This window comes from Carassius gibelio, chromosome A2 (assembly GCF_023724105.1).
Source record: "Carassius gibelio isolate Cgi1373 ecotype wild population from Czech Republic chromosome A2, carGib1.2-hapl.c, whole genome shotgun sequence".
In the NCBI taxonomy this organism is placed as follows: Eukaryota; Metazoa; Chordata; class Actinopteri; order Cypriniformes; family Cyprinidae; genus Carassius; species Carassius gibelio.
The window spans coordinates 24,607,347-24,626,709 of NC_068372.1; the positions used below are offsets into that span (position 1 = coordinate 24,607,347).

The 19,363-nt window shown below is 37.2% G+C and overlaps 1 protein-coding gene across 4 annotated transcripts in view; it reads right to left on the reverse strand.

The window, feature by feature from the left end:
- LOC127934107 (single-stranded DNA-binding protein 3-like) overlaps positions 1–19,363 on the reverse strand; it is a 65,048-nt gene that overhangs the window by 39,980 nt on the left and 5,705 nt on the right. For all 4 annotated transcript variants that reach the window (XM_052531279.1, XM_052531276.1, XM_052531291.1 and 1 more), the window contains exons 2-4: positions 11,742–11,814; positions 10,363–10,424; positions 6,768–6,852 (exon numbers count right to left, since the gene is read on the reverse strand). In XM_052531279.1, coding sequence (XP_052387239.1) covers positions 6,768–6,852; positions 10,363–10,424; positions 11,742–11,814 — 220 coding nt within the window. The remainder of the gene's footprint in view (positions 1–6,767; positions 6,853–10,362; positions 10,425–11,741; positions 11,815–19,363) is intronic.

The window sequence follows — 19,363 nt, forward strand, 5'->3', positions numbered from 1 at the left end:
AGAGGCTAACGGGAACGAGCGTAGAGGAGTAAAGGTTTTCAGAGTGATCAAGGAAGACCAGGAGAAAGAGACGGGGAAAAGAAGTCTGGTGTGGAAGATCTGGGCTGGTATATGAAAGGTTGTAGGTTTGAACTATTAACTGTGACACTTGTGCCCTATAATTAAAAGTTAACAAAATCTGCTTAAAGTTCATTTGAATTCTTTATCTTCAATGAAAACAGAACAAACATGTTGATGACTTATATTGCACTATGCTGGCTACGTTTACATGCAAACTTTTTGGTTCAATCGGACTGAATTCATTACAATTGATGAATCTGATTGTAGTGTTTACATGAACGCTAAATAAAGTGATTGGGTTGATGTGCACGTTTATGTCACAAGCTTCAAATTGGAATAGATCTTTTTTGATGTGCACACTGCTCAAATAGTGAAAGTGAAAGTGAAAAGTGACTTATAGGTAATATAGAGTTTCTCACTGTTTGCACTTAATAACTACTCTCCTACACAGTTTCTTTATTTGTTTTTAACAGAAGAATTCATATTTACCAGTTTATGGATAAATATACATATAAACCGCTGTGCTGCTCATTTTTATCATGCAAAAAAAAAAAAAAAAAATCCCCTACCCGCACTCTAAAATGTATTGGAAGAGGAATAAACCACCCCTTTAAATCTGATCAAAATTTCATTCAATTCAGCTCAATCGGATCGATTAAGGTGTTTATATGAGCGTTTTTCAATCTGATTGAGCCGTCAATCTGATTACAAACAGATTAATTGGGTGCATATAAATGTAGCCACTGATTTATCCAATTAAATGGTCTCTGAAACGAGAATGTATCTTTCTTAATATCACCTGCAACTGACTCAGTATTATTAGTTAAGCAAACAGTAAAATAAAAAAACTTGAAAAACAGTCTCGCTGCTTTTTCTTCTGTGTGGGCGTATTCAAGCTGTGCGCTTCAGTTTGAATCTGAATAGCGCGTTCAGCGCGGGGGCGTGGTCACATTAGATATAATGAAGGGAGACGTGAAAACGGACATCGCATTGTTTTCATATGGATTACTTTATCGCAGAATATGTTTTCAGCGGCACTTGTTTACCGTATTTTTCGGACTATAAGTCGCACCTGAGTATAAGTCGCATCAGTCCAAAAATACGTCATGAATGGGAAAAAACATATAAGTCGCACTGGACTATAAGTCGCATTTATTTAGATCCAAGCATTTCTCTCGGTTCATGTCAAATTAATTTTGATAAGTCGCACCTTACTATAAGTCGCAGGACCAGCCAAACTATGAAAAAAGTGCGACTTATAGTCCGGAAAATAGGTAGTTTAAAAGTAGACATGTCAAGCTTTCTATAGGCATCTCTCTCATGTCTCTTCATTGAGTATTCACGGAGTTACAGTTCATTTTAATGATGTGTTTTTAAATGAAGATCAGCGCAGACACCTTTTTGTTTGTTGTTAATATGTCTGTATCCAACAAAAAGTAGACCCTTTACAGATTCGATTGATGTATTGCTCTTATCTGTACAATTAAAACTGAAAGAGTAATTTAAGTTCTTTTCGGGGTTATAAGGAGAAAATGACTCATAACGCATATCCGCTTTAATCGACTCCAGAGGGTTAACTAAAATAAATGTTAATGACAAAAAAAAAACAGACTTTCTTTATACTTTGTTGTCTTTTTACTTCAAGCTCAAATGGGAGAAAACATTTCAAAACTGTAAAAAATTAGACAGTTCACCTTTAAGGCTCAAACATCAGGATGTGATCAACACAGTGAGGCAGAAACTGTAAATTGTTTTAGGGTCATTCTTGTCATTTAGACATGACACACACGGCCGTAATAAGCTGACGCAGTGCTTGTCATTAGAGGGTGTGGTGAAGAAATCTGCTGATATACCACCTCGTCCAATAAGTGCTGACCTGTAGGGCCTGTATACCATATGCACAAAGAATCAGAAATTCCTGACACAAAGCATCAAGCGTAACATCTCTTCCATATTAATTTAAGTTTCTGTCCCTACCTGCAACTGTGACAAAAGAAAAAAATGTAATTTAAATCATCTAGTCCCACCCATATTTTATGCTGATTGGACCAAATTCCAGCTCCTTAAAGCTTGATCACGACTAGTTAGGACATGGATTAGGAACAGAAAAGATCTCTTCACTTATAAGACTATGCACCCTTCCAAATACTCCTCGTTACCCTCTGTTACCTTCTTGATACTCAACTCCAGTCCTCCTCCAGAGAGTCTGGATCAAATATTAACTACCGAGCATGCTCAGTGCAGTCCTGTGCGCCTCACTGGATAGCAATCATAAACAGCCAGTGGCTTTAACTTTTAACTCACGGCAGTGCGCCAACATGCACAAGCAAACAATACTTTTTTTTTTTTTTAAACCTTTGTGTTTATGTTTCATATTCGCTGACAAAATTCTCCTATAATGAAAAAAGCTCTCTTCTGTTCTGCCTGCAATATCCACAGGATAATAAAAGACGGGTGAGAGTAAGTGAGAGAAAATAATTTAAGACATGTGTGTTCTTCTCTATATAGATTCTTTAACTAGGGATACTCTTAACAAATAGCCTCAATTCTCCTCCGTTGCAAACGTGCATGTGTGTGCGCGTTCCTTCATTATCATTATTCCTGTGTGTCGTCATACTGCCCGCACTGCCTCTCCTTCCCCCAAGCTAGCAAGTGAACGGCATCATGGGGGAAACAGCAAGAATACCCAATCAATCTTCCCCAGAGAGAACAAGAGGGAATGAGGGGGAGGGGAAGAAGAAAGGCAGACACGCATACACAATATCTATATAAAGTATGCAATTTCCATATTTTACTACAGTAATCTTCCTGATGAAATCATACCAGCTGCCAACCATCAGAATGATTAATTGGAATCCTAATATTCTAGACTACCACAATGACACTTACAAAAATATCTACACTGGGGACAAAGAGTGTGATTGTGATCGAGATATGCTGCAAGCAGGACTCGGACCTCAATGCGTATGAAGCAACGTCTGTTTAAATGTTACAAAAATGTTAATCTGAAGAATAAATATTGCTTGCCAATATTAAAGAGAAAAAAAAAATTAAACATGAAAAGGACTAGGTAACAGGTTGTAAACCATGTATTATAAAATGGAAAAAGAAAGAGAGAAACAGTGCAGGTGAAGCAGAAACAGAACATTTCAGCATCACAAATGAAAACACACACACGTGTTACCCCAGGTGCACCAATGTATAACATAACAGGTTGACATACTGTGGAAAACACTTTTGAGGTCAATTTGTCTTAAATTAGTTTTAATTTCCCCTTTTTTTTAAATCAAGATAATAAAAAAAGATCTACATATTTGTATTATTTTTGCCATTTTATTCTAGTCCCAGTGGTTTACTGGGCTTTTTCTAGGCTTGATTGTGTTTATGGGGTGCAGTCTATCGTGTTCATGCTTCGATTTTTTAAAAATGCATAATTTTTCACAAAATTTAGCATTATTCCACACCGATCTGTCCCTTCTCTGACAAACGCCTCAATTTATTTCCTGTTATTATGAAGCCCCTCCCTCAGAACATCCAGCCCCTCTCAAGCTCAGAATGTGCTCTGGTTGTATTGTAAACAATGACGTCCTCTATATTGCTATATTGAGAACCACTGCTTTAGAACATTGGTTTTGAAACTTTAGAGAAGACAGAATCCATTAGAAGACAGAATCGCGATTCATATATGAACAGATTTTTACATGCAGCCCTACTTTTCTCTTCCTCTTCCTCTCTAAAGCAGCACAACATGGCCTCGCCATGGGGTTTATCTAGGTTCGTTACATGACGGACCTGGGAAGAAGCTCGTTGCAGTCCTTTACCAGCCATTTTTGCAGGCATTAAACCTGCCAGAATTTTAAAAGATAATATCTCAGTTTGCATAGAACTTTCAGAGCTGCAACTCTGCAGATATTGTTTATGCTCAAACTGCAACATTACAAACTATCTTACATTTAAAAAAGTGAAATCGCAATCCACCACCCCTTTAAAACTTTTTTAAAATTGTGATTTTTTTTTACCTTTTTATATTCAGTAAATATTTAATAACAATACTACATAATAAATGTTAAGTGTAAAAAAAAAAAAAAAAAAAAAAAAAGGTTTTGCAGGACTATTATGCAGTTTACTTGGATCGTCAACCAGATCTGTAGTGTTTACAGTTTTTTAATCAATGCTCATTACAAAGCTTTATGCCTTCAGTGAAGAGTACACAGATGACTCTGGCATCTAGAGGTGTTGCGTCCCAAAATTCCATCCCAACTGCCAAGATACCAATCCCACAAAATCCTTGGATTAGCCCCAAACCATTCCTGGTATTAGAGGATTAGACCGTTATATTCCATTATCTTACACCGAGAGGATTCCCGACTCCAAAAAGGTGTGGGCAATGCAAGCCTGAAGACAAACACACATACACAAACACACAGAGCACAGGCCTCTACAGAGCTGTGACCCAACAAGGGAGCAAAGGGATCAGAATAAGAACATGATAAATCACTGAACTCAAGGACACTCTAGTAGCCGCAAAGACCTTGTCAAGACCGACACACATGATACTGCAGCTCTACAACACACGAGTGCATTTACACACACACACACATTCTGACAAAATACTTTTTTCAGTGGAATACTTGAAAACCTCTAGTGTATAGTAACATAGACCTCCAAAAATAGTCACTGACTCGTACTCTATGTTCTACAGACATACAAAATGAATAATGAAGCCTATGGCACAGGTTTGATGTCTTAAATTCTAGCTATTTATTTTACCTATAAATGTGACAAATGTGGGTCTGTTGATCATAACAAACTTTTCCTTCACTTTAGAAGACATGGAATATTATGCATGTGTACATATAACCATCATGGTGTTTTTTTGGTGTTGTCGCTTTTTTTTAAACCCCCTTATTACTTACGAATTGTTGTTAAAAAAAAAAAAAGACAAAATATTTTGTTAACTGAAACAAAATAATCTTAAGCGCTAAAATTACACTGAAAAGATAAATTGATGCTAAATAGAAATAAAAAAGAATAATAATAATAATGACATGAGTAAAATCAGTTAATTGTGTTATTACAATTTTTACAGCCCTAAATGAGCAGATAACAAAATGACTATAAAAGCCAATTCAAAATATTAATAAATAAATAAAAAGTATACAAATAAATAATACTAGGGTTGGAATGACATGAGGATTGAAATATACTATTGCTTTAAGCACACTAAGGTAATGTTCAGAAATACGGAATAAAAAAAATTAGAACATGAACAGAACATTTTCTGGTTGTTTGGGAAAATGGAATATTTGCATTTGTAATGGAAAGGCTGTGCACATTTAATTATGTTTAACCAAGTCATTTAAACAAGTATTACATATAAGATTAATGAGCGATGATATGCATGAAGCATTTGCGATTAGCTATTAGTAAAATACTGCAAATTACATCTTCCTCTGGAAATATTTTATTCAAATATTTGGTTTAGTTTTATACAAGTCAGCGCAATGTTGGTCGCTGGAATGAAATTGGTTCTATTTCCTTACAAATGTTGACATAACTCCTGAATCTAAGCGGGCCCATTCTGGGCTGTCGTCTCCATAAACGGCTTCAGTAGAAGTTCAGTAGATAGACTAGAGGTCAGGCCCTCTGAACTAACTCTGATCCCATTATCCACTAAATCACATTTTCTTTTTAATCGCTCTCATTCTGTCTTAGCTTGTGCACAAGAGATTTCTAAAGCTTCTTCATCAGATGTTTGAACATAGTTTTGTAGAACTGACCATACGCAGACGAAACATGAACGCACAACAAGTTAAAGAACTATCACTGGTCCTTATCAATTTTTTTTTTTTTTCATTTTAGTGATAGTCTGAAAATGGACAAATATTGGCTGATTAATAATTAAATAGCTTTAGCCAATGAAACCAATAAACCGGGGGAAATGGTTTGAAGTTAAAAATGCTACAATTTTCATCTTACAGATAAACTCCTTTAATTTAGTTTTGAGACCACCCTTGCCTCTTATTTATTTTTATTTATCCTACGACAATTATAACTTGCATTAAAAATTGCATTGTCAACAACTCTTATATTTTAACAAAGTATGCGTAATCAGACATTTACAGTCAACCTGTTCTGAGCCATCCGTCGATCCTTCCCGCGGTCATCCCGACAACAACAACTGACATTTCATTATGCCTTTCACTGTTACTGAAATATTACATCTGTGAATGCACAGCATTCAGTACGTTAATCAGATTACATGTCTGTCTGTACAAATTAAAGCCCCGCAAATCTGTGTTCGCGAGACGCCGAGCAGCTGCTTTATGAAAGCCACTGCCTCGAAAAATAAACGGAAATAAACATCCCATACTTGTCTTTCTAATGCACACAATTACATAGCATTTGAGCATTTTTCGAAAGGACAACCAGGAAGAAACATGATCTGGAACAAAACACTCATATACACACATAAAGCATCTAACACACACTAATTCACGAGAAAACCCTCTATTCAGCAAACTTAACCTTATGGAGCGCTTGTATCCTGTGACACTTTGGTAAGCAAATCTATATAGTGTCTTTCACTAAACACCATCACATCAATAAACTTGGAGAACATACTGAAGGTAAGCCCCGCCCCTAACACAGCACCATGGGACGAGAAGTTAAGGCTCAGCTAAAAGACATGTCTGGATGTCACTCACATAGTCGTGGAAGGCCTTGGCCTCGCTGGAGTGCTCGCAGGTCTCACGCCGGTCTGGAGCGGCACAGTACAAATCCCAGAATACACTGCAACAGGAAACAGGAGAGAATGTGAAGAGAGAGAAAATGTGAAGAGAAAAAACATTTACAAGCAGTCAATAAATTGCTTTGACTTCATCGGAGCGTGATTATTCGTTATGAAAGTTACATCACAGCAAAGCCAGCATGGTAAAAATGAAGTCCAGTCAAACTTGAGACTCGTACACTTTTTCGCTCGCACCCGCTTGGCACAAACAGCAGGTTACAGATCAATTAAGCCAGGGATTTCCTCAATTAAGAGTCTTTGGGTCCTGCAGGGCTGTTTGGAAGGGGAACAAGGTTTGTGTCCAAATGGTATTTTAATTACTGAATCACTGAAGCTAAGCACCTGTTTAACTGGCCCAAATTAGATCGCTCCAGGTCTTCCGATATCGATTTAATGGATAACCTATAAAATCTCCTGGACAAAAAAAACCCGGTGGTGGGAAGGCTAAAGACTAACCACCACCACCCGACACGCGCCTGCTGTTGCTCTCACCAAGAAACGATATATTTATATCAGACAAAACTATTGGGTGATATTAAAGACCTGAATTGGGAAACATGTTGATATGACTGCTTTCGTGCCAGTGCAGGAAATTACTTGTGTTTTTTCCTGCAAACATTTACCAGGATAAAGAACATTCCTGAGCACTTGTACAGTGAGTGAAAGTGTTACACAGGAAAAGGAGAGAAAGAGAGGATAAAAATGAGGTACCCTTTGTATGTGGGGGAAGGGAACATTAATGGGAAGAGGAAACTAGAAACAGACATGGAAAGACGGAGAAAATGGAGGGAGAGAAAGAGGGGGACAGGAAGTGAGAGAGAAACATCTAAAACTCCAGATAAATGGCTTGATAACAAAATGTAACCACAGACGTACACAATTTAAGGTGATTTTACATTTATAAAATGGCAAAATGGTAAACTTAAATGCCCGGACACTTAAATGTTAAACTATAAAAACTAAATAACCCTTAGAAATACCAAAATACCATATTGTTTCTTTTGTACAGGATAATTGCAAATACAATGGTTAAGCCACTGTTTATATATAGAAAAATAATTTAAAAAACTAAAATGTCCAAAATATTGTTACAGGAGATTCTAAACTACTTTGTGATTTTACAGTAGTAACAATAACTTCACAAATTAATGTATGCTATACATTATCCTAAATCTATACATTAAAAAAGGTTTACAAACTAAAGTAAAAAAAATTTTTTTTAATTATTAAACACTCATATTTCATATAAAGTATGCCCATACTTTGGACAAGTTGGTTGGTTCTCTTTTTTCTATATAAAAAATATATATATATTTATTCCTCTAATAACCAAGCTGAATTTTCAGCAGCCATTCCATCAGTCTTCAGTGTCACAAATTATTCTAATATTCTGATTTGGTGCTCAAGAAACATTTCTTATTATTATAAGTGTTTTTGAAACGGTTGTACTGCCTAATATTTTTGCAAAAACCATTACACTTTTGTTCAGAATTCTTTAATGAGTCTAAAATAATATTTTCTACCTTTATAAATGTTTTTACTGTCACTTTACACCAATTTAATGCATCCTTGCTGAATAAAAGTATTAATTTCTTAAAGAAAAAAAAAAAAATTCACTAACCCCAATGTTTTTAATGGTACTGTGATTTTATATAGGGAAAAGGGTCCCTCTAAAACCAAATAAACTGTGTAGCAATGATTTACGGTTGACTCGTACACATGGTCTAACCTCAACACACCACCTGCAGGTTTGCCCGAATTATGCCAAGGCGCTTCCTTGTGAGTCAAACAACGTAATGACAATGAGTCGGGCTTTACGCGTGCCTCTGATGCAAATTATAGGGAACTACATTCTCATGTTAATAGATTCTCTTAAACACTAAGCTCTTCTCTGGGGGCAATTAAGCCAATCCTAATGGTGAAGACAATACGAGACAAAAGCAGGGGTAATATGGCAACATCCATACGTATATGGACTTTACAGCGCTTTCGCATGTGTATTATTAGGAGTACAGTAGTATGTTATTTGCATTTGAGAAACAAGATAATCCTGACCCTCGGGCAGCCGCTGACCTCAGGTAATTGAACATCTGCACGGCTTATGGCAAATAACGAAATCATGAGAAATAGGAAATCCTCTCCAAATGAACCTGAGCAATCTTAGAGAAGCAATTACAGGGGAGTCGTGAGCTTGGCATATTCGTGAAGTTTCGTGCCAGCTCGAAGAGTTACAAGGCACTAACAAACAGAAGGAGAGGTTTAACGACTCAAGTTCTTTCCTCAAATCAGCACTCATTCCCCTTTATCCTATACGACGACTGCCGACCGGTGAGCTGTCCTGACCCACTGGCCTCCCGCTGGCCCTCAGTCTGTCATTGGTCCCCGCTCAATGGAGAAGAATATAACCAAATTGGGCCAGTGGGGGATTCGGACACTTGCCACAAAGGGGAACGGTATGCAAAGAGTTAATCTGTGTTTGGGATCTTTAACAGGAACAAAGGACAGCAGCAGAGACAAAGGTTGATGAAAGGGGTTTAGAGGAGGGATGGGCCATGTCTTTGCCACACCATCTGGGCTTTTGTCTGAAGGAGTGGGGTGGGAGAGCCAGGCCCTGGCAGACGTGCCTGACCTGATAATACACCCCTGCCACAGGTCAATCCACAGCAGGTTTAACATACTGTTTGACGGCTGTTTCACAGCCAAACGTAAGTCTGGATTAGTATAAATCAATACAGTGAAAGAGAATACAAACAATCTTGGAGATGGTCTGTAACAGATATACTCTCTTTCATGGGGGAGTCGCTTTTGTATTAACAGTGAGGATATTTTCAGGTTAACTGTATCATTCATATTTTAACTTGCCCTGTCCAACACAAAAAAAAGCATTTAAAAAAAAACAATTTTAAATTTTTTTATATTTATAAAATTGTTAAAAAAGTATATTTATTATTATTATTACTATTATTATTTTTATTAAATCTCCAAGGCAGCAATAACACTTTTCTGGACATTAATGTATATTGAAAAACATTACTATCTGATTTGTTATTTGCAACACACTCTTTGCAACACAAAATCTCATAAGTCAACAAGCTCGATGTACTGTACCTAGCTGACAAGTTTACAAAGTTGATAAGCAGAATCCTTATTGTTGAGTCCTGCAGGTGCAATGCGATGCAGTGACAAGCCATAAATCTTATCCTAAGTTTTTGCTTAAACAAGCCATAACGAGCGGCTCATGACAAGACATTTGAGGTCTGGATAACAGTAGCAGTGATGCTTGCCTTAGTAAGCACTGCTAAAAATGTGCAGATGAGCTGTAAATTCTGTAACTTCATGCAACATTTGAGCTTTCAGCAAGGACTGAAAAATAACTTGCGCTGTGCCTAGATTAGACAAGATGTCAGAGAAATTTTGTCCATTTTTAAATACACACTTATCAGTACTACTGTAGCTTGCACACAGACAGTAAGACATTATGTTTAAATATAAATAAAACACATGAGACTTACCACCACCATGAATGGAGGAATCCAGGAGGCTCCCCTAGCGTAATGTTCTTCTCCCATCGGATCTACAACAAGCAGTGAGAGGGAAGAAATGAGAAAGAGGGGTTTTGATACTTTAGATAATGTAACATTTGCCCCATCCTGGTTAATCTACTAATGTGGAGACCTACAGCCTGTGACCCACAAAATTAATCATGGCTTCTGTTTTTCCCACACATCATTCAGGCTTTGGGGGCTCACTTTCACTCCCAATCCTTTCTGCTCGTGTGGAAATGACCAGGGCGACTCTCATTAAAGCCATAATCTCAGTGTATTTAAGAAACATTCTCCTTTGTAATTGGTGAGTAGGGAGACCTGAACTGACCGTGGTAAGTGTGAGGGAAGAATTAGCCTATTATAACAATTATATGTGGATGATTACACAGGAAAATGTAGTGGGGAAAAAAAGAAAATCCAAGAGGATAGAGAGGATAGGTTTGTTCACTGCAGCCGAAAGTGGATTACCGAAGCAGGTCTGAAGGTTATGAACACATTATCAGTCAATTTCACCTCGTCGGCCTGCCAAACGGCAAGATAAACATCTGACCAACTTGTGGTGCTTTTGAGAAGTGCTGCAGAAAGTCAGGAAAACAATGCCGCCACGCAGCAGAGATGCCGCCAAGCCAACAGGGAGGAAAAACACCCTGGGGCTACAAAGCAATGGACGGAAATGACTGCTCACAAACAAACAGCAACTAAAAATTCCTGCTGTTAAAAGGCTTATCATAAACAGCTATTACCTAAAAATTTATGATGGGTAATTAATAATTTTGCACATGGTTGGTGCACAAATACTGGTGCACAGATTCTGAGATTTTAAAATATGGAGAAAAGCAAACGGTTCAGCATAGTTAAGATCAACTATACATCAATACATTGATGCAGAGTGTCAATGTTCTCATTAAAGTCAATACATTAAAGTACGATATTTCCTTACACAAAACAACAAAATTAAAAGGATTCTAATGTTCTCGTTTAAATGTGGAGTAAGAAAAATTTAGAAAATGTTACTGTGGCAGTACAGCGCAGCCGCACAACATCCTGCCACATTCAAACGGAACAAGTGGATTCAATTAGGATTTTATAGCATCGCAGAAAAGAACAAGCTTGATAGAAAACATGCTTTTGTAAGTGATACCATATCACCACAATTATGTATTTTTATAACTAGAAATGTATATTTATATTAATTGTTTATAATAAAAAAAAGGCAGCTTGATGGATGATAATTTAATAATAAAGTGTTTTCTAACTAAAATCTGTAGTAAAGTCATAGAATCTAGTCAAATAATCTAAAGTGTGTGTGTGTGTGTGTGTGTGTGTGTGTAAAACCAAAGTCTTACCTCGGAAAGGAAGGTCTGTGCTGATTTCTGGGCCCCAACATGCAATAAGTACTCGTACACGTATAAAGCTAACCTAGAAGAGAACAAGAGAGAAACAGATGTTATTTTCAGGGCATGATGATAAGAAAAATTTTTAATATAAACAATAAAGTTTCATATACTTCATTCAATAAAAAGCAGTGTGTGTGCCAAGTAGTTTTGTGTGTACCTGGTTCTGAATTTTGCATCATTATCTTTGTAACACACTGACATCAGACTTTATGACAAACTTTATGAAAATCAACTAAGTTCCATGTGCAGATTCCTATATGTTGCTGACTATTTATAGCATAGGTTTTCATGCAGCCTTAGAAGGTAGCTGCTTATGTAGGCGGTTTGCAAGGTTTTAGAACAGAGATATAGACTTTCAGTGCCTGACTGTTTGCTGTCACTCTAGTTTGGATATCATTCAAACAGTTTCAGAAAGAAAATCAGTGACTATCATCAACAACAATAGGGATTGTTGATTACACAAGTACACATACACATACAAAACACCCATCAACCGCAGCGAACGCATGTGAACTCTACACAGCCTGTTTGTACCGTGAAAAGAACAGAAAGATCAGCCAAAGCATGCAAAGCTGGAGTTGTCACTGCAATCTGACGGCACCATTGCGGTTCTTGTGTTTTTGTCATTTTCTGTATCCATTATGTCTGTTGTTTAGCCGCTTGGGCTAGCAATTACCCAGCTTCCAATGTACCGCGGGGCTGAAACTGTACCATCCCTCTGCTCCTATCCTTTCCTTTTTCCTTCCATCAGACATGAGAGAAAAAAGCACTGCAAAGCTCTCCTGGCAAAATTACATTCAGAGACCAGCACAATTTGGTAGAAACACAGCTTTAGCCTAGCTGCGGCACATTTGGGCAAAAACATTAATTTCCACCATGGGTACGGCAATGCATCCACAAGATTGGCTATTCCATATGGATGTGCGCTGATGTCCAAGTCCGATGTTTCAACAGAGAGATAACAGGTTTGGTCATTTTATGTAAAATTAAACACTGATTGCACAGGAAAGATGACTTCTAATAGTTCACTCAAAAATGAAAATTCTACCACCATTTTTTTACTCATGTTCCAGTGATATTTTACAAAATTTGATTGGAATACTGTTTTTTGTTCATACACTGAAGGTCAGTAGGGTCCAGTGTTGTTTTAGATCCCACTTACTTGTGTGAATAAAAACAGCTAAAACATTCTTCAAAAAACCTACTTTTATGTTCCATAGAACATTATCCCTTTAAGATTGTTTTGGACTTTTTTTTCACTTTTATGAATAGATACAGTAAGAGTGAGATAAGGAAATGAGAAACAGAACATGTTGTGAGCCAGATTCGAACTTGAGCACCACAACTCACAGTGTTTTGAAGCATGAGTGCTAACCATTACTATTTAAGAATATAAAAACCATAGAAACCACCGCAATTTTGTAATTATCTAATGCAGGGTTTTTACTGTTTTCGAAAACTATCAAAAACTTTGAAGTAAAGATTTAAAAAATAAAATATATATATATATATATATACAGTCACGGGCGGTTTTTGATTATGCCATTTTGACTATATAGTGGAGCTCAAATGTCTGATTTCACATAGAACTACCAGTTTTCTACTAATAAGTTAATATCAACCTATTATGATAAAGCTGTAAGGATCTGCTTCAAATTAATATTTTAAAGTGCGTGAATAAATACAAACCACCCCTATAGATTTATGTTTCACTTTCTATAATCCGTGACGATCGAAGAGCATCTTGGCGGCAGGGATTTAAAACTTTACCAAGACTCAAACTGACACAGCTAGAGACTGGATTTTTTCAGACAGGTAGAGTACAAGTGATTTCAAAACATTTCAGCCGGTGTATATATATCGTGGATATATTATTTACCTCATATAAGATGCATTTGGTTTTGAGTCAAGCGCTTCATTGTAGTACTACGGTGATATCTCTTCAGCGCACAGCGCGAGCAGGTCAAACTATAATGTAGAATAGTAATAACTATGACTGGGACTGTTATATACATACTATTATAATGAGAAGACCATTATACTAAAATGCTATGAATTTCTAGAGTTTAGCTGCAATGTTTCTGCACATCGTTTCGTGAAGAACGCGTCCACAAAAGGAGTTCACATTCAGAGCCCCGCAGACATGTTCATGTGCATTCGCGCCCTTTTTGCAAATAGCTTGTAAGTCTTAATATTAACGTTATGTTGTATAAATAACGAAGCGTATTCTATATGAAATTATGAGTTGAATCCCATTGATTAAAAAATTGCTATCAAATACGTCACACTACTTGTCATCTTCAGCACGCGCAGCTCAAAACAAAAAACGCAGAACATTAACAGCTTACGTTTTAGGTTAACATTATAGCGAGAGCACTATTGTGTTTTAAAAAAAATATATATTGTTAATTGTTATGGTTTCGCCAATGTTAAGTGTTAGCTATCTGTTCATCAGAACATAAAACATTATTTACCCCATTTATATCTGCAAGGTGTTCATTACACATTTTCCTTGTGTGTTAAAATCAGTAATTATTAGGGGTGTAACGGTTCACAAAATTCACGGTTCGGTTCGATACGATACACTGATGTCACGGTTCGGTTCGGTTCGGTTCGATACGTTTTAGATACAGCAAAATGTAAAAACATCTCGACTTTTCAGAATGCCGCAAGCGCACCGCGGGTCATGTGACAAGAACTAACCAATCAGCTTCATCCTTTCCCGTAACAACGTTGAGAGCTCAGCCAAGATGAAGGATCAGCTGATCATAGTTGTATATGGATTGCAATTTTGAAATAAATTTAGTAGCAGAGCTACTGCAAGCGATTTTTAGAGCTGCAAATCCATTTATCCTTCGCTGAAATTTCCGCGTCTCATGGAGAGAGCATGTCATTGTTGCTTAGCAAAGACAGATGCCTCATGAGCGCTTCTGCCCAAGCGCTTTGGAAAGGAGGAGAAAGACGCGCTTCTGCCCAAGCGCTTTGGAAAGGAGGAGAAAGACGCGCTTAGGGTTTTCCACGCGTTTTTAGGAGCGATATGTGAACGTGCTCACTCAGCACGCGCTGAAGGCTCGTTGCAAAATGTCGAATGCATTTAACAGACCAGAAATATAAGATCCTAAAATAACCAACAGGTCTGGTGTTTGGGTTGGATTCCCTGTAAGCTATAGTTTCTAAATGCTGCAGGGATAGTTTGCTGCGTGCATGTTTCTCCTTTTTTTCGTCTTTTCCCAGATAGTACTGACGCATATATCCCAGATATTCTGTTTTTTTTTTTTTTTTTTTTTGTAATCCCGCTGGTGTACCCTGTCATGTTGCAGATGCGACATAGGACATACCGTTGTTTTTTTATCCACCACTCTCTTGCCATCACCATTATAGCTTAAAGGGAATCCAAAGTGCACCCAAACACCAGACCTGTTGGTTATTGGGGGATCTTCTCATTTCTAGTCTGTTAAACGCATTGGCTATTTTGCAACGAGCCTTCAGCGCGTACTGAGTGAGCGAGCGCCTGCTGAGTAGCCTAACATAAACATATAAGATGGTGTTTTTTTCTTCTTCGGGAGTGTCAGGGGCGTTGCCTGTTACGTTGTTTGGGTTATTGGGCTACCTTGTTGAACGCATATCATTATATTTCTCTCTCTCTCTTTTTTTTTTTTTTTTCAAATATAATTAATTACTCCAACGAACCGTTCGGTATACATAATGCGTACCGCGTACCGAACCGAACGCGTCGTACCGAACGGTTCAATACGAATACGCGTATCGTTACACCCCTAGTAATTATGTATTCGAATGCCTCACTTGACTCCTGTTAATGTATTTTGCCCCGCCCCCAAACATATGATTCGACTGTCAGTCAAATATCGGCAAAATATCTTAAATTGTGTTCCCGAAGATGAACTAAGCTTGTACGGGCTTGAAATGACATGGGGGTAAGTGATTATTTACAACATTTTTATTTTGGGGTAGAGTATCCCTTTAAGATCAAACACATCTGAAACTATTTCAAACCTAAATAGTACTATAAAAAAAAAAAGAAGACTAAATCACATTGTGATTTCATCATCACACAAATCAATACATTTCATAAAACTGTAATCAATTGTAATAAAAACTATAATATCATATATGAATAATACTAAGATAGCACTTTTTTGATGGAGCCTTCTCTCGAACGCACATCCAGTGGGCAGAAGTGTGTATTTGTGTGTGAGCAGGAAGCTTTCCCAGGCATCAGCGAGGAGGTGAATAAGTCAGTGGAAGGAGGCGCCCAGGGTGGCAGGCTCATAAATAGCAGAGGAGAGCTCCCTCTGATCAGCCAGTCAATGACTGTGATAAAGTTGTATGAAAGACACACTGCACAAACACTGACACGCTGGTGCGGGAGAGTGACCAGGATGACAATGCCTCCCACCGAGAGACAGCGATGGAGGGGGAGTCAACGAAAACAGTAAAACTGTGGAAGAGAGGTTCAAAAAAAAGTCCAGTTAAAGGCCTTACCGGCACAAAGGATTTACAGAATTAACATGTCAGCAATAAACTTAAGCTACATTTCGGTTTACCTCTTAGCCATGACAAACAGAAGCAGGGGTGGGCAATATGGCAAAAATGTCATATCATGATTTTTTTCAGAAAGGAACAAGATTTTTAATCTTATCACAGTTCATTTTTTCATGTTGTTCACCAGAAAATCGAAATGCTGTGATTGTTAATGCACCCTCCTATTAACCTTTCATTGTTAATAATGTAAATAAAAGCCTAAATAAAATATTTTCTGCATCTAAAGTTATCATACCTTTTTTTTTTTTTTTTACAAGACTTGTATTAATCTCCTTGATTCATATGGACTTACATTACAAAATCCTTTTATTTGTTTCGTTTTTTGGAATCCTCGCATAATTATTTATTTAGCAAAGGCCATTTCAGTGAATTTCACTATACATTTCAAAGCCTTACATTTGAACTGCACCAACGACACTCATTCAAGCTTTGGTAAAGAGCTTAGTCAGGAAAAATGCCATATTTGATTTTACATTAATGAAAATGATGCAGTTAGTGTATAGTCACAAAGCCCTTCGGCCAGGCACTCTGTAAAATAAAATAACTAGCCCAGATAAAAAATTTTTTTTATAAAAATGGATAAGAGTCCAAAAGTCACACTATGGCCTGTGCGTTTGCTTCATCTCTCATTCTCTGTCAGAGTTAACGGTTTTCGGTGGGTAATGATGGCTGTGGCTGCAGTAAACTAAATGTTCGCGGTCACTGTTCAAAGTCATACGGGTTCCGGGTGGGCACCATAGTACATCTAATAAAAATACATTAAAACAGCTTGACACCGCTTTAACTTGGCACGAAGTTCTGGAAAAACTGGGTATTTGAAATGAAAATGAGGCAGTTAGTGTATAGTCACAAAGCCCTTCGGCCAGGCACTCTGTAAAATAATTTAAACTAGCCCAGATAAAAAAAAAAAAAATTATAAAAATGGATAAGAGTCCAAATGTCATTCAAAAACATTTTTAAAACACAAATTCACATTTTTTTTTTTTTTTGCTTTTAGTCCGACCGACTTGCCGATTGTAAATTTGCGTTAAGACAGACCAATTTTTTTTTACTCTTCAAACAACTAATACAAAAGCAATAAAATACTATTATTTATTTATATTTAAGTAAGTATTGTAAATATATATAAATTGCTACAAACAAAGGCTATCTTCTTTCATTAAAAAAAAACCCTGTGACGTCATCTATGTTTACACGGATGTCACACTATGGCCTGTGCGTTTGCTTCATCTCTCATTCTCTGTCAGAGTTAACGGTTTTCGGTGGGTAAGGATGGCTGTGGCTGCAGTAAACTAAATGTTCGTGGTCACTGTTCAAAGTCATACGGGTTCCGGGTGGGCACCATAGTACATAAAAATACATTAAAACAGCTCGACACCGCTTTAACTTGGCACGAAGTTCTGGAAAAACTGTGCCCAGATCTTTTCCCATCCCTTCTTCCGTCTAGTCTAAAACCGTGTCCGTGTCGACTGTCACTTTATGTTCGAAAATCTATTGCACGAATCAAGCACGAATCAACCAACACAAGTTTCAAAAACGAAAATAGGAAATTGATTTTAACGACCTTCTCTCGGAGCACGTCCAGGTTTTTTTTTTTTTTTTTTTTGGACAGGCGTCACAGAGCAACAGCAGTGTCGGACAAACACGCATAACAGCAAATAATACTTCTGCACAATGCTCCTCTTTTTACAACAGAAATGTGAATTCTGCTAGTATTCAGACAGTCTCATGCATACAGATACAGATTCAGGCTAGAATCGCCTAGGGCTGTCAAAATAGCTGAAAAACTAAATTCGATTTTTTTTTAAACTTAAATATGGTTTGTATTTGAATTTAAAATGCATAATTTCAGTTAGGGTGAAGAAAAGCATTTTGCTTCTCTTCTGAGGCCTCAAAATAGCGCATCGAGCAAAATATTACTGCATGTTTATTCAAAGCATTAGAATACATGACTGTGAAAAAAACATAATATTTAAAATAATGTTAATATTTAAAATTAAGTTGCTTAAAGAACTATAAACAAAACAGCATCATGTATGCATGCATTGTTAAATAAATAGAAAGGGCGGAAAACCAGTCACACCGGATAGATTTTTTCATTTAAAAACATGAGATGCAGTGGGATGGGGAACAAAAACCCAACATAAAGTCTCGAGATATTTTTAGAAAATTAAATTAAATACATTAATTTTACATATCTTTCTAAACATGCGGCTCTCTTGTGCGAGACACGAGTCCAACGGTGTCCCTCTAGAAAATGCACGAAATATGCATTCTGTGTGAACGGCTTGGTTTCCGTTTTGATGTAAACAAGAGCTTCTCCACATTGATGTTTTTTTTAAGTGTCTTCAACTGGATAGGCCAACAAAACCTTATAATGCAATGCCACATACATCGTCATCGCGTCTCGTGCACCACTAATAAAGATCAAGAATACCTCGGATGGTGCGCGTACACGAGGTGACAGATGAGACAATAGATACTGCGTGTCGAGCTCGTCTGTCTTTGAAAGTTGTGTAGACACAGCTGTGCGCGCGGCGAGATAGAATGGAACACGTACTGGGGCTCATAAGGCAGCTTCCTTAATGCAAACCTTAAATTCGAATGCGCATTCGAATGTGGATTTTTATTTTAAATTCGACGAATAGGCCTATTCGAAAGAAGATTCTTTTTGACAGCCCAAGAAAATTGCCTATGAGATTTTGTTGTTGTTTCAAATCGTAAACACAGCCATGTTGAAGCCTGCAGTAAATGTTTTGCATTATGGCAGTCCACTTTGCTTATTGTTTTTCGAAAATGTTGCACTCCTGTTTGTCATTGTGCACATAACTTCACACCAATAAATCATCAGAAATATTGGTCTTTACATTCCTCCTGCCTGTTGTCCGTGGATTTACCTATATTTGGTGTTATTTGCCGTATAAAACTTTAGACATGCAAAATCGATTTTACAATCGATTCAATAAACACTCAAATCAAACAGGATTTTTTTCACAAAAGTGAAATCC